This window comes from Bubalus bubalis, chromosome 22 (assembly GCF_019923935.1).
Source record: "Bubalus bubalis isolate 160015118507 breed Murrah chromosome 22, NDDB_SH_1, whole genome shotgun sequence".
Lineage (NCBI taxonomy): Eukaryota > Metazoa > Chordata > Mammalia > Artiodactyla > Bovidae > Bubalus > Bubalus bubalis.
In genome coordinates, this window is record NC_059178.1 from 7,976,538 (window position 1) to 7,992,405 (window position 15,868).

Consider the following 15,868-nt stretch of genomic DNA (forward strand, 5'->3'; position numbering starts at 1 on the left):
CTTGGCATATCTTCATCATCTGAATTTACAGCTCTGAAATTTATCTTACATTTCATGCATTTCTAACGTCTTCACTAATGACCTGCTCATATGGAGATGCATCTTCAGAAATTACTCCATTTTCTAGACTTTGAAGAGTATCCTACTTTATGTAATCACCACCATCCCTAAAATTTAATTTACTTCCAAGACTGTTTTTCTAGCAGTTTAAGTATGCAAAAATTCAGTTCTTTTGGAAAACTGTATCAGTGAACTATCCTTGGGTAGATTCAGTAATGGTGGACTTACTCTGGCCATTAATTTATAATTTTGTAAACTAATCATATAATTAAAGCATATGAAAGTCCATGAATAAAAATTAAAGACCTAATTCTATTTGATGAAATAAATCACCACAGAAGTTGAAATATGTGAAAATGTCTAAGATGATAACACTTATACTTCTGTATTTTTTGGAACCTAACAACTTGAGAAAGTAGGAGTTTGGGAAAAACTCCCAATAATTTCTACATACTTGTCCAGCCACAGCAATATTTTTATTCCAGTATTTGTTATCATCATGATATTGAGTTTCAAGTTGTGCTTCATGACTTATAAAGTATTGTACAGAAAGGAGTTTTCCTCAGTCTTGTACTTGGCCCTGATAAATGCAGGCACTTGTTTGGAATGTATATTCAATTTATCTCCATATACAAGGAACACCTTTATCATCAGTTTGTCAAATTTGAAATACCTTTCCTGGGTGAGATTTAGGCACTTAACTCTTGAAATATCACAGTGAAATGATTCATGTAGGAAGAATTTTGCTTTGTCTTTTCATTATTATTCCATGTAGATGCTGAGGGATGAGAAGGTGCAAAGTTCATATCTTGTCTTGGCTTTCCTTAGTTCAGTGGGTCTTCATCTTCACTGCACATTAGTATCACCTGTGGAGTTTTGAGACCTCCAGAACACTGAATGCAACCAAATAGAAACTTTGGGTGTAGGACCCAGGCATCAGTAGGTTGTAAATCTCCCAGGTAATCCCAATATACAACCAACACTGAAAACCACTCCTTCAGTCCAATAGGCTCTCCTATGTGAGCAGATATCTTAAAACCTATCACTTGGCCATCCTGGGTTTCGGATTCAAAGGCTTGGTTGGGAATTGAGGATGTGCAGTCTTAATAGGTTGCTAGGGAATGTTAAAGCTGTTGATCTCAGGCTTACGCTTTCAGAGCTGTGCTTCCATGCTTTTTCTCTCCCTTTTTTCCACCTCGCAATAGGTCCAGGTAAACCAAGGAAGTCCAAGGGTGCATCCAGATTTGAAATATGATCATATGATATGTTTCTTCCACCTTATATATGATAGATAGGCTGTGTATCATTTACCACTAGTATAGAGAGGAAGAAACAGAGGCTTCGATGAGAAAATTGAAACTAAGGATTCCATGAACAGAAAGAACAGATGGTGCCTGTGTTCATGGAGTTTCTAATCAAGAGATTGCACCAGAAAGACAAATGTGTAATCAATATTGTGGATATCTTTCAAAAGGTTCTCTAATAAAGTTCTTTCATGAAGTTCTTTGCATCTGTCCATATAAAAGAAACTGTAAAATGAAACAGAGTTCAGCTGTTGAATTTCAGAAGCTAAGCCAAAATACTCAATTTGAATCCCTTGGTAAATTAGGCATTTTTCAAGGTGTGTGTTTTTGGAAGTGATATTTAGGGACTCAACACGCTTATGTTCTCTGTTCTAACAGAATGACTGGAACAGCAAATTGACTGCTGAGGAGGGATGTAGGTGGTGGGTCAACCAGGATTACTGAGTGTGGGACCAGTAAAGGTGCTGCCTGTGTGATCTCTGCACGTTTTTTTTTTTTTTTTTTTTTCCAATTTTAGAACAAAGAACTAAAAACCAAGGTGGCGCTCTGGCCTGAAACTCCCGGGACGAAGGTATCTAAGGCTGTCTCTACAAGGTAAGGCCTTTCTTCCCCCACCACCTTCTGACTTTGTGACCCCTGTTGAACATGTTTGACATTCATCCCTCTTGAGTAAGAATCCAGTCCGTGAATACTTATGTAATCCTGTGTTTTCTGTCTGTCTCCCAGTTCTTTGAGAATGGGAACTGTATTGATCTTGCTTACCACTGACTGAATCCCTGAAATCTGATGTATGAATACTTTATGAATAAGTGAATGAATAAATGTAGGTATCTTTTCCCTCCTCTTTGGTATGAAGCAAGCCCAGTCTTGGCTTCAACACTTACTCCAAACAGTACAGGTTATCTCCTCTACCATTCTTGTTCCTCCATTGCTTGTATTTTCTGTGCCATTGATAGGCATTTTAATCATAAAAAGTGTGTATTTAGTTAAATTTCCATGTCTGTATCTCAAATCAAAGAGATTGTAAATGTCAAGAGGGCAAGAATAGTTCTTTATTTTCCACTTTATTTCCTATATTGTTAAGGACAAGTGTCTTTAATAACTACCTAATAATGAGTGAATGAGGCAGTGATAATGACCCGTAAAGCAATGGAAATGATAGTTGAAACCATCAAATCACTTTCTAATGCTGACAGAATCTGAAGTGACAGGTTGGTGGAAAAAAAGACTTCTGAGTTCAAATCTCATTTCCATAATACTCCATGAAATTATCACTTAAAAGAAAACATAGTCTGTAATTACATGAATCATTTTGAAAGTGATTAAAAACTTCCTGTTCTGGCAGCTTTTAAATTTCCCCGTCTGGTCTCTCTAGGGCAGAAACCCATTTTCTGAAACTCCTCTGCACAGTGCCTGACATGAAGAAATCAGGTCCCCTATGATTAGCATCAGTCTAGGAATTCAGGCAGATCTATCGCCCTTTTCAAAACACCCTGCAACCATGCTTCACTTTGCTAATGATGTATGTAATTAGAGACTAGAGATGGAGCCATTAAGGATCAAGCTTTCTAAAATCTCTGGGCCCCCAGATGCTAAGTTATTAACTTTTTTGGCCAGTAGCCCTGCAACATCTAATACAGAAAAATTAAGCCTAAGAAGTGTAATACTGGGTGAAATGCCTACATTTTAGAAGCAACAACAACAAAAAATAGTCACTTCATGAGGGGAAGAGATGAAGATTTTAGACTAGAAAGGCAAGCATGACGACTTTCCTGGTGGCCTTGTGGTTAAGACTCCACCTTCCAGTGGAGGGGATGCAGGTTCTATCCCTGCTTGAGGAGCTAAGATACCGCATACATCATGGCCAGAAAACCAAAACATAAAGGACAGAAGCAATATTGGAACAAATTCAATAATTTGGTCCATATATGGACCAATAATTTGGTCCATATAAAAAAAATCTTAAAGAAAACGGCAAGCCAGACTTTCCAAGGGAAGGGAGGATGGTCAACTTTAGCTCCCTTACTGGGTACATTCTCCTGGAGTCATGGAGCATCATGGCCAGTCTCAGCTGTTCTGACCCTGGAGGGAATGGAATCAAGAGTGGAGCAAAGGCGGGAGCAACAGGTGGTCTCTGTATTGACTGTATTGAGTGCTGAGACTCGGGCTGGTACAAGGAGGATGAATTTGAGACAATGACTTCTATGGCCAATTGTTTAGCTTCAGTTAATTAATAAAGGTAGTTTTAAAGACTTTTTTCCTCCTATGACTTGGGAAAGGCCAAATGGGAAAATTTCCTAATTGAAGCAGGGAAACTGGACTGAATATGTCCTTTGGTTTATGATTTTTTATGAAGTTCCAGTAGTAATGATATATGTATAATGGTTGCTAAGTCGCTTCAGTCATGTCCGACTCTGTGCGACCCCATAGACAGCAGACCACCAGGCTCCCCTGTCCCTGGGATTCTCAAGGCAAGAACACTGGAGTGGGTTGCCATTTCCTTATCCAATGGTAGCTCTCATATTTGCAAAATGAAATCTGACCAATTGGTTGTTTGAGAACATAAGTGGTAGTATGGTTTGGTAAATCTAGAGTCACCAAAATAAAATGGAATTATAACTTTAGAGAGGAACTGGAATATAAAAGTGGCCATTCTTACAAGGAAAAAAAGAATCACACACATTTAAAATTTATCTTGGAAGATCTCTTAAATCACTTATGAAATAGAGTTCTGCGCTATTTTTCAATAAGTACAAAAAACAAGGATTTTTTTTTCGAGCATAAAACATATAGATGTTTCTCGAATTGAACACCAGAGAAATGGTCTTCTGGATATTAAAGACTGTTGTTTGAAAATAGCAAAAGAGCAACAATAAAATACGCATGTATGTGTGTATATATATATATATATGTATATGTGTGCACACAGATATCAATGTGTGTGCATATAAATATGTATATATATTAAACTAGATTCACACACTGAGGAGAGAAGTTTAGGCTATGATAAACCCATAGAACTAAAACATTGTGAGGGAACAATTGATTTATGTGTTCCATCTCAAGTCACTCTGGTGCACGTCTTCACTGAGTAGAAGGGCAAATACACTCTCCCTCTTCCTCGCCCTGTTCTCTTACAGCTGGATGCCTTTACATAAGGTAATGCTTCCATAGGGCTTCCTAGTGGATCAGTGGTAAAAAATCCACCTGCAATGCAAGAGATGTGGGTTGGTCCCTGGGTCGGGGAGATTCCCTGGAGGAGGGCATGGCAACCCACTCCAGTGTTCTTGCCTGGGAAATCCCATGGACAGAGGAGCCTGGTGGGCTGCAGTCCATAGAATCACAAAGAGTCAGATACAACTTAGCAACTAAACAACAACAAGGCTTCCATAACATGCTTTCTGCTGTGTCTCGTGGGGAACTGGAATCAATCGATTAACCATCATTTCTTAGGTTGAAGCAATTAATAAAGACTTGGTAGCCCAGCAGTAGTGGTGATGGTAATGGTGATGGTACTCCAACTATATCAATAAAGTTTTATGTGCCAGATTTTGATAATTGTGTGGTCTTTTTTACAGTGAACTGAAGACTGAAGACACAACCCCATATTTGATGTTGGTTAGACTACGGAAATGAACTGGCTGGCTGGAGATCTGAATGAGAAAGACTACTACTTGGGCCTTATTTGTTCCTTGAAATGGTCTAAAGACATATTAAAATGGTTCAATGCCAGTATTTAATGGAATTTGTTGTATTATATTCAATGTATACATCAATAGCTTTGCAGGAAGATGTTTCATAAAATCAAACAAAGGAAATATATACTCAAGGAAAAGAACTCTTTCTTCAAAACTTATTAAATGGATGAAGAAACTGGATGCCTTCCCATGATGGAAGATGAATTTTGCTTACACTTAAAAAAAACTGAATCTTTTTTATTTTTATTGTTTGCAAATATTTGCTTAAGGGACTGGTTATGACCCTTTGATAGTGGTTTCTATGAGGGTCATCATCCCTTGGTATCCATGGGGCTTGGTTCCAGGAGCCCCAACGGGTACCAAAACCCATGTGGATGTGGCTGGTCAAGTCCTGTATGTAAGATGCTGAAGCACAGTTTGCTCTCTGTGCCACAGTTTCCACACCTGTGGACTCAGTCAGTCATTGGTGAGGGTCCTGCAGGTACAGAGGGCTGACTGTGTGTAAATGTAGGGAAGAGTGTATAGGCATACTTCCTTTCATTGTGCTTCACAGACATTCTGTATTTTTTTTTTTTTCTGACAATTTGAAGGTTCATGGCAACTCTGTATTGTCAGATGATGGTTAGCATTTTTTGACAATAAAGTGTTTTTAAGTTAAGGTATGTATATATTTTTTAGACATAATACTATTGCACACTTAACAGGCTATGGTATAATGTAATATATAACTTTTACATGCACTGGGAAAGCAGAAATTTCATGTGACTCACTTTATTGTGATATTCTTCTTGTTTTGGTGCTCTGGAATCAAAGCTGCAATGTCTCTGGGTATGTGTGTGTGTGCGTGAATAAATGATATACTTTAAAGTTGACTTTTGGATAATAAGTAATGTCTTACCATGATGTAAATTCATGCCCTAACCCCTGGTTAGTTGGGAGAGTTATTTTCTACTGGATTAAGGGTAGAAGAAGGAATACGTTTTTTTTAACTAATTCCCCTACCCATGCAACCCTCCAAAGCTGAGAATCCTGGCTGCTTCACCACGGTTTAGGAGGTTATTGTTCTTCACTTGGGATTGATCTTTGGTTACTAGAGGCAACTCACATATCAGCACAAAGAAATGCACTTTGTGATTCTGCCGTTGTGACTAATTTTCTTTTTGATCTTTGTTAATATTATCTAAGTAAAATGTTTAGGGGGATGAATAGAATATAATGCTCTGAGTTCATACCTCCATAAAAAGGTATTTATTAATACTATGGATTCAAAGGAACAGTGGTTGTTGTCTGCAGTGAGGAAGAATCTGAATTCATGAACTTGGAATGATGTGTCTACTGCTTTTGTGAAAGTGTGTTTCAATACATGCATTCATTACAGATGGAATTTGTGGTTATATAAGTAAAACAAAAGTCTAACTTAATGCAAACACACTGACACTCAGGAAAGCAGAAAACACTTTAGCTAAAGGCATAATCAGAGAACTTCATTATCCTCAAAGGTGAATCACCTGTAGGCTTTGATCCCTCTCTTTGGTGTATAACTCTGAGCATTTTCTCAGGAAATGCTTCATGCCTTTCAAAGTGGAATGTGAAACATCTAATGTCTTTGTAAGTTCAGCAAAGTACTGTAATCTTTGCAGTGCTGCCTAGCTCTATGTGTGAGTTTCATAACTTCTTGTTTTGATTGCTTTCAAGGTGTAGTTATCTAATAACATTTAGGACACAGTCACCCTCTGTGTTAGTCGCTTCAGTTGTGTCCGACTCTTTGCAACCCCGTGGACTGTAGCCTGTCAGGCTTCTCTGTCCATGGGATTCTCCAGGCAAGAATACTGGAGTGAGTTGCCAAGACCTCCTCCAGGGGATCTTCCCAAGTCGGGATCAAACCCGGGTCTGCATTATTGCAAGCAGATTCTTTACCATCTGAGCCACCACGGAAGCCCAGTCACCCTATGCCAGGAACAATTCTAAGTACTTCACCTGTATTAATTGCTTTAATCCTCCCAACAAGCCTCTGAAATAGGTCATATTATTATCCCCATGATTCAGAGGAGGATACTGTGAGTGAGCAAATAATTTTTCTAACGGCTGACAATGGAGTAAACATTTGAACCTTTTGATTTGGCTTCTGATACATCTGTGTGCTCACTTGATGTTCTGATACTTGCCACCATAGAAATGTCTCTCTTCTTGCTATTTAAACCAACACACCTCTTCTATTGGCTTTCTTCGCCACCCTGTGGATGACACTGAGAAACAGGACATCAAGGAAATATTTTGCTGAGAAGAATTGGTCTTTTACCTGTTGGTCTACCTTGCAAGTTCTTAGTTCTGAAAAACTTCCCTGCTAAAACTGCCTATTTAACTGTATTATTCATGCCTTTATGCCACATTGAGGATTTTTGGTCATACATTTCCTGGCACATGTGTAGGGATATTGGGATCATGAATTCTGCTTTAAGCATCTGCAGAGTGGTAGGAAATTTCACTTTTCACTTGGAGATCACTTAGGTTCCTCTTATACCCCAACCATTATGCTGGGTTGCAATAAATCTGGGTTGTAATAAATGTGAGTTTTTAAAGTGGATCCACTTAACTGACCTAAGAACCTTGATGATTTACATGAAAATAATGTATTCTAAACTCAAAAATGGAAAGACATTGTTGGGTTTTATTTGAGTTCCACCATACTCATTTTTGAACATGGAAGTACAGTTCAATAAAGGTAGGATCTGCTCACATGATCTTCATCTCCACTTTGGAATGGTATTTGGATCTCTTGAGAATAAGAATAAACAGCTTCAGAAGCCTAAAAATATCTGCTCTTAAAAGTACAAAAGTATTTTTTTTACTAACATAAAAAATGTTTATTTGTCATGTGTGGATTATTTCCTATATCCTCATCATTTCAGCTTTATCATTTGAATTTTTTCTTTAAATAAACATTTCTGAGTGACAAAACAAATCATTACAATGGAGAATGAAATTTAAGAGTCTCAAAGTAGTGCCACACAGAAAATACAAAAACAAAAAATCAAACCATTAACTAAATGGTAGTCAAAATATTTGTACTTATAATTATACTAATCAATATATTGGATAAGAAGGTCTGAGGTGGGCTTTGAAATATATACATGAAGATGAGAAATGAAGTTTCATTTCACTTTGATTACATATATTGTTATAAATTATCATTAAGAAGTGTTTAAAAAATTGGTATAGTATATACCATTTGAATAATTGCTTATGATATGCCTTAAAATAAAGAAAGCTGATGTCATTTTGTGGGTTTTCTTTTTACATTAAAATTATTATGCATAAATTAATCAAGCAGTTATTACCTGTTTATGACAATATAATCCATAATTTTTGTCAGTGAGCAGATATTTAGATAGCACCTTGAATTTTTCTCCTAATTTTATCTGAATCCAAATTAATAGCAAAACTAATCTATTAAATTTTTATTCTAAATTTGAGAAAATGGTAGCATTATAAAATTAAGAACATACACTTATCAGATTCTTTCATATTGTTTCACTTTGAAAATTCTTACTTGACTTGATCTGAAAATAATTAGAGGATCTTTATCAATATGAAAGTAGGGACCCAATCTTTCAGTAAGTAAAAACTCTTTAAACAAATAAAATCATTGTAATTCCTTTCCTTCCTTTCTGCCTTCCTTCATATTGGAATATAACTCAACAATAAAAATAAACCACAAATACGGCAACTATGGATAAATGTAAAATTATGATACCTAAAAAAAATCCAGAAAAAAGAGGACATATTCAATACCAAATGATTTTCTGGGGACAGGGTGTAAAGCAGTATTTGAGGATAGGCATAGAGGGAAAGAGTGTGAAGGAGTACAGAGAAACATTGGGAAGTAGTAGTAATGTTTGTATCTTAAATTTTGTTCTAGCCAATGTATTCTTTTTTAAATTTTTTATTGGAATATAGTTAATTTATAGTGTTGTGTTAATTTCAGGTGTACAGCAAAGTGCATCAGTTATACGTATACATGTATCTACTCTTTTTAGATTATCTTCCCTATAGGCCATTACAGAATATTGAGAAGAGCTCCCTGTGCCATACAGTAGGTTTCTGCTAGTTTTATTTTATATATCGCAGGGTCTGTTTAAATCCCAATCTCCCATTTTATCCCTCCCTTCCTTATTCCTTGTGACCATGTTTGTGATCTCTATCTGTGGCTCTACTTTAGTAGAGCACCGTGTCTTTAAGATTCACTCATTTATTTCACTAAATATTTATTGAGGCTCCCTATTTGCTAGGCCCCTTCTGGATGCCAAGGCAACAGCAGTGGGGAGAGGGGAGAGGGTGCATGTGGTAGGGAAGAAAGAAAAGGGGACAATCTCAGTCTTCACGGAAATATCTTCTAATGATGAGGAACAGATAATACACTCAGGGAAGTCCCATGGACTGTGAAGAAAAGTGAAGCAGAAGATAGGCATAGGGAGTAACCAGGGGTGAAGAGCTGTAGTTCCAATTTTTAATTGACTGATCTTTGAAACTATTACTGTGAATAGATGTCAGTTACATGCTGATTTTAAATAAGACCTCTCTCTTTGATGGTAATATTTAAGCAAAGATAGGAGGAAAGCTAGGGAAGTGAGTGGAAGGAGATATTCTTGGCTGAAGAGGGGTCCAGACAGAGGGGGGCACAGGGTGCATAAGTCCCACAGGCCAGGTGTATTCTGAAAGAACCAGGATGTCAGCTGGATGGGCAGGTGAAGAATAAGCCCCAATATTATCTAAATCGCTTTTCATGCAATGTTTTCCTTCACATTTATGTTGTATGAGTCATCCCTTTTATTTGTTTAGTAAGTTAGCCTTCAAGTTCGGTTTTGACTTCCTAGCAGTGGTAAGCTAATGATTTTCAGGAATCTGTGTCTCAATTCCCTCCTTTGCCTACATTTCCCTGACTATGAAGCAAGCCCAAGTTCTGTGGAAAGGTCAGTGACGAGAAAACTGCCCTTAAAAGGCGCAGTTGAGGTCTTGTTTTGACCTACCCTGTTGGCCTAGAGAACTCAGGCAGAACCGCTCTCGGAATTCAAGGGACAAGAAGGGGGCCCACGAAGCTGGGTAATACGGGTTCATAATCCAGTGTCTTAACTAACATGATGCCAAATCGTTCCTTTGCGTTCACTTTTTCATGAAAGTGAATGAGCTCATGATGTAAATGTCTCTAGGAAATTAAAGAGATTGAAGTCTGCTGCTTTTTTTGAAACTTTTGGTTAAAAAAAAAAAAATCTTTCTCTCAGAAACCTCCAAAAATGGTCCAAAGCGATGATGATTTCAGAAATCTTTCTAGTACTTACAATAAAGCCTTAGTCAAATTATAATTAGTGTGTTGGCTTCCTATATCATAATGCAAGCCCCCTATATGAGTTTCTAACAGAAGAGTAATGCTCACACTCTTATTATAGCTATTCTTTCACCACAGCTAACAATCCATATTGGAAACAAAACTTTCCCTGGTATCATAAACTGTGATCATACAAATACCTTACATACAGTTTTAAAAAGAGAAGTCCTACCACTGCAGTTGAATTTCTTAGTGGTCTTACTTTTTCTTCAGTACGGGGGACGCTATGACTATTTTTACACCCTATAAACCCACTAGGAAAAGCAAATCTCTAATGACTTACCTTGAATTATTTAAGATGAACCCAGGAAAAAAAGATTCTGCCTGTGTGACGTGGCATTACTGCTGTGGTGAGTCAGTCAGTTGTGTTCGACTCTTTGTGACCCCATGAACTGTAGCCTTCCAGGCTCCTCCATCCATGGGATTTTCCAGGCAAGAGTACTGGAGTGGGGTGCCATTGCCTTCTCCAGCATTCCTGCTACCAAGGAGTAAAGTTGAGAGAATGGTGTCAAGGATTTATTTGCTTACTGTGGGAGAGTTGTTTATCTTCAAGTTAAAAACTCATCATTATCTTGGCAAAGCTTATCTATGTAACATATGGAGGAAGAACAACTCTGGGAACAACTTTGCAAATGAACGTTAAAAAGTAAGATGCATGGTTGTGGTCTTGAACTGGCCTTAACCATCAGTCCTGTTCCCCATCTGTGACTAAAGGAGATATGACCATCTTCAGCATTTTCTTATGGGAAAGATATAGGTTATAATATGTTGAAGTATTGACGAACCTTGACATAACTTCAACATGTTAACTGCCAATTTTATAAGTGCATCCTTCACAATTATTAGAAAAGTTCCCTTGAAAATCTCAGTCTTTAAACAAATAATATGTGGCCTTCCCTGGTGGCTCAAATGGTAAAGAATCTGCCTGCAATGTGGGAGCCCTGGGTTCGATCCCTGTGTCAGGAAGATCCCCTGGAGAAGGGAATGGCAACCCACTCTAGTATTCTTGCCTGGAGAATTCCCTGGACAGAGGAGCCTGCTGCCTGGACAGCTACAGTTCATGGGGTTGCAGAGTTGGACACGACTGAGTGACTAACACTTTCACATTTTAGAAAGTTTAGAGAGATGGATAAAAATCACTTGGCGAAATCTAAATCATTTCTTTCCTAGTTCCCAATGGACATCATATTTAACGTGATATGGTTTCCATACTGGTATTCACTTAATGTTCCCCACCCTCCATACATTTGACCACAGCACAGAAATAAGATTGCCTTGAGTACACAAAATAATGATAAAAATGCATTTTTATTTGAAAAGTGTGCGGAAACAATCACTGAATACAGTTCTCGACTGTAATATTTAAACCCACACACCACAAAATCATTGGATGCTCTGATTTCTGAAGCTACTAGAACTTTGGTACAACAAAATGATGACCTGACAGTCTGTCAGGCACCACAGTCCATTCAGGGGCACAGAGAATAAAAACTCCATGTTCAAGGTTTTAATTTACATTCATAGCACTAGACAAAACAGAGATCTGAGTAGATGACAGACAAAACAATCGAACGTGCTTAGCCTGAAAATGAGGATAATATCACTTAAATGTAGACTGTTGAGATACAGTGAAGCACTTCAGTGTGAGGCCAAAATGTTGTCTACTTTTAACACATTAAGCAGGATAACTTACTTTCCTCAAATAATTTCAGATACAGTCAGTATCTTCTACAAGGTTGTGGACACAAAGCCCTGTTTATACAAGGAGGATTTTGACCAAATTTTAATATACTATGTAGAATGTAATTGGATTCCTTGAAAGAAATACAAGATGACCTACAGAATGAAATAGAACTCATATTTGTTTTTTCAATAACTTGAGATATATTAAACATTTTCAATCAAAGACAATGACCAGAGCTGACTACTCATTTCAAGTTTCCAGTATCTCTACTAGAATTAGTGTTTTGTGCCTGCTAGAACACTTGTGAACATATGGTTGTGAAAGTATGACTGTGATATTTTTATTATTCTTAGCTTGGGATAATCGTGTCAGTTTGTGAAATGGAATATAATTTATAAACCAGTTTCTACATATGTTCTCTTTGGAGCCTGATATGAACCCTGTGAGTTACACAGGATTTATAAGCCTCATACGAGGAGAAGCCATATTTAATGACATACCCACAGCTCCCAAATTCCTCTATCTGGACACTTTCCCTTCTATAATACTAGTCTTCCTTTCAAAGAGTGCTTGAAAAAATAACCTGGAAAAGAGAAGAGTAAGGATAAGCATATGTTATTGCTTTGCTAGGGACGAATAATATTTTGATATGTCAATAATAGCCATTGGTTAAATAAGGGATCCATTAGGATAAGAACAGGCATGCAGCTCCAACAGAATTTGCCAATGACTAAGTCTGCTAAGGGATAATAGCCATGACTTTCAAGACCTGTTGGAAAGAAAAGGAAATGGGGAACAAATTTAAATAATTCAAAGATGATTTCTTCATTTTTCTTTGAAAGATGACAAGTTTTTAAATAACCATGTTATTTTGGTACTCATCTTTTTGTTTGTTTGCCTGTTATTCTCACTAAATATGGAAAAAGAGCTCTGCAGAAAGGCCTTTGTGATGCTACTTCTTAAAAAATTAAAGTGCAATTTATGAGGAAATTAGATTCAGATAGGATAAATAAAATGGTTCTAAGCATCTCAAATTTTGATGCCAATCATGAAATATTTGGTATTTAAATATTTTTATTAGCTTAGTTCTAAGGGCCTAAACTTCTACTTGGAAGATAAAAATAATAGGTAAACATTTGCCATGGTGCTGGTTTAGTCACTAAGTCATGTCTGACTCTCGGCAACCCCATAGACTGTAGCCAGTCAGGCTCCTCTCTCCATGGGATTCTCCAGGCAAGAATACTGGAGTGGGTTGCCATTTCCTTCTCCAGGGGCTCTTCCCAACCCAGGTCTCCTGCCTTGCAGGCAGATTCTTTACTGACTGAGCTAAAAGGGAAGCCCCACATATATAACCCTTTCTCTATTTTTTTTCCCTACATAAAAATCAACCTTTTAAGTATGGTCTTCTCCATGTTCTCGCATAGTTATAAACTCTATTTAGACAACTTGAATCTCTAATCTTTCTTTATGGTTCTTACTCAACAGTGTCATCATGGTTGGGTCTTTACCCAAGAACTCCAAGGCAGTAAGTTCATAAAATTCCTATTCATCTAACAGTTCTACTTTATGAGGCAAGTGTCTCTGTAGATTTATACAACATTGAGACAACACTCAACTCAGAGCATATTATCTACTTTCCATGTTTAAGAGCTCAGCACTCTTCCCAGAAATAAGCTTATACCATTTTGGTCAAAGATCAAGAAGAAAATATAGCTTTTGGCAAATTCCTAGACAATAGTTTTAAATATAGACAGCATCTTGGTATCTTTAAAAATGATAAAGCTTTCCCTAAAATATTCAAAAACATTAGATATCTTTTAATGCTTTAAAGCTTGGGAGTAGAAGGTGAAGGACAACTTTCCTATTGCTTTGGCTAACATAGCTCACAGATCTTCCTTTTAAAAAATTATTAAGTATGTTAGGAAACTAGAAACTTCGATATGATCTCTTTACAATTTGAGTTTTAAACTCTAAAATTCTTTATGGGTGAGGATCCTCCCTCATATTTGTAGTTCCAGGTTATATACCACACCTAGTTATATCTCTTTACACATATTGTTTCTCCTACCCAATGCACCCACTCCATTGGTGAGAACTGTATGAGCTTCATCAAATTTGTTGATTCCCAGTGCACAAAATTTACACTTTAAAGAATACTTCAGCTGTTATTAAAATTTTTTTTAATGTAGTCAGTCCTTCTTTATGGTCAAAGCTTCTCTCTCTTATAAAGGAGACAAGAAAGGGCTGGTAAAAACCCTTGCCCAATTCTTATCTGAATGGGTTGGCAGGGAATAACTTGTACTACAAACATAACAAAAGCACTCACTGATACACAGAATGTCCTATCTGGTTAAAAACAACAGGGAAAATATTTACTTTAGTAAAATGCTGGTTTTGAATTATTTGTAGCATGATAGCTGATAATATGGAAATGATAGCAACTTGGCTAGAGTGGTCACTGGCCAGAGTTTTAAAAGTCTTATGTCAAGACCCACAAGTTAAATTCCAGTATTCAGCATTTTTTCTACCAATCTGTGACTTCTTATCCTCATCACAACAAGACAGACATGTTCTCTCAACTACCCTCTGATACATTTTCCAAAGGATTATTTTTTTTTATTAAAAGGTAATCTTGTACCTAATCACAGTTAGAGTCTCAAGAAATGTCCATTTCCCAAAAAGTGACCAAGAGATGGTGGTAATAATCTTTAGATTTGAATAATATCCTTATACCCTTTGCTGAAGACATCAAAATAACTTTAGCTGCACTAATGTCTCTGTGAGCCCTTCCTATACCATGGTATTACAGGAAATGAGCTACGTGGCTATAGACAAATTTGGTCATGGAGGTATCTGAGGCACTGATTAGGGCAGTGTAAACATCAAACCAGTGTAAACACTCCAGAAATGGTTTCTATATCAGAAAGAACTTCACGTACATTTTAAATAATTCTCCAAAATAAATATGGCTTACTAAAGCATTTGGGAGACAATAAGTAACACATGTTGCTGTGTGTTAACAATGCAATTCTTCAAAAGCAGTCTTATACTTCATGGCTCCAGATCAATTTAAAATTATAAAATGAATTATATGGAATAAATAATGACAGAGTAATGGTTACATAGACTTTGGGGTCTTAAGTCAAACTCAACAGAGAATAAAATATTTTAGATCAAGTATTTATAAGTAGAATACTATTTTAAAATAATTTTCTTGACTGTTTTTAATGTTGTTCCTCTTGATATTATTACCCAATAATTGTTATTTTTATAGGAATAGTTCTATAATTATAGGCATCATCACCCTCTGCTTCGTGCTATGGCTATCAAATAATAATCTTAAAATAGTTCCTAAATAAAAAGCTTGTTAAATAACTGACAGGGACAGAATCTTGGCATAAGCAAATCAATCATATAACTGGAAAATAAATAGAAAAAATAAATATCCAAAATAGAATGCTTCTTGGATTTTAGAAAGTCTAATTATTTCCTATTATGGAAATGCAGGGGACATCACAGTCTGAATCCAAAGGAGAAATCGATTTAATGACCACAAGAATTCACCAAAATTTGCCACGTCAATGGTTATGTTGGTTTTGCTCATATTCCTTCCAGAGGAAACATCTCTGATGTTAGCTAATATCTAATATCCTTTTGGCACAGGCACTGAGGTCATGAAGAGCATCAGAGAGAAACACATCATGGGAGGGAATACCCCACCCATGACCAGTTTTAGAAG

The 15,868-nt window shown here is 36.8% G+C and overlaps 1 protein-coding gene and 1 long non-coding RNA gene across 3 annotated transcripts in view; one reads left to right on the forward strand and one right to left on the reverse strand.

The window, feature by feature from the left end:
• CCDC68 (coiled-coil domain containing 68) overlaps nt 1–5,109 on the forward strand; it is a 55,516-nt gene extending 50,407 nt beyond the window's left edge. For both annotated transcript variants that reach the window (XM_006055295.4, XM_006055296.4), the window contains 2 exons: nt 1,882–1,958; nt 4,943–5,109. In XM_006055295.4, the coding sequence (XP_006055357.4) occupies nt 1,882–1,958; nt 4,943–5,000 (135 nt within the window). In that variant the 3' untranslated portion in view covers nt 5,001–5,109. The remainder of the gene's footprint in view (nt 1–1,881; nt 1,959–4,942) is intronic.
• LOC112581357 overlaps nt 1–11,062 on the reverse strand; it is a 30,329-nt gene extending 19,267 nt beyond the window's left edge. Inside the window, exon 1 of the long non-coding RNA XR_006547797.2 lies at nt 10,729–11,062. This is a non-coding gene — a long non-coding RNA (uncharacterized LOC112581357). The remainder of the gene's footprint in view (nt 1–10,728) is intronic.
• Nucleotides 11,063–15,868: the final 4,806 nt, after the last annotated feature.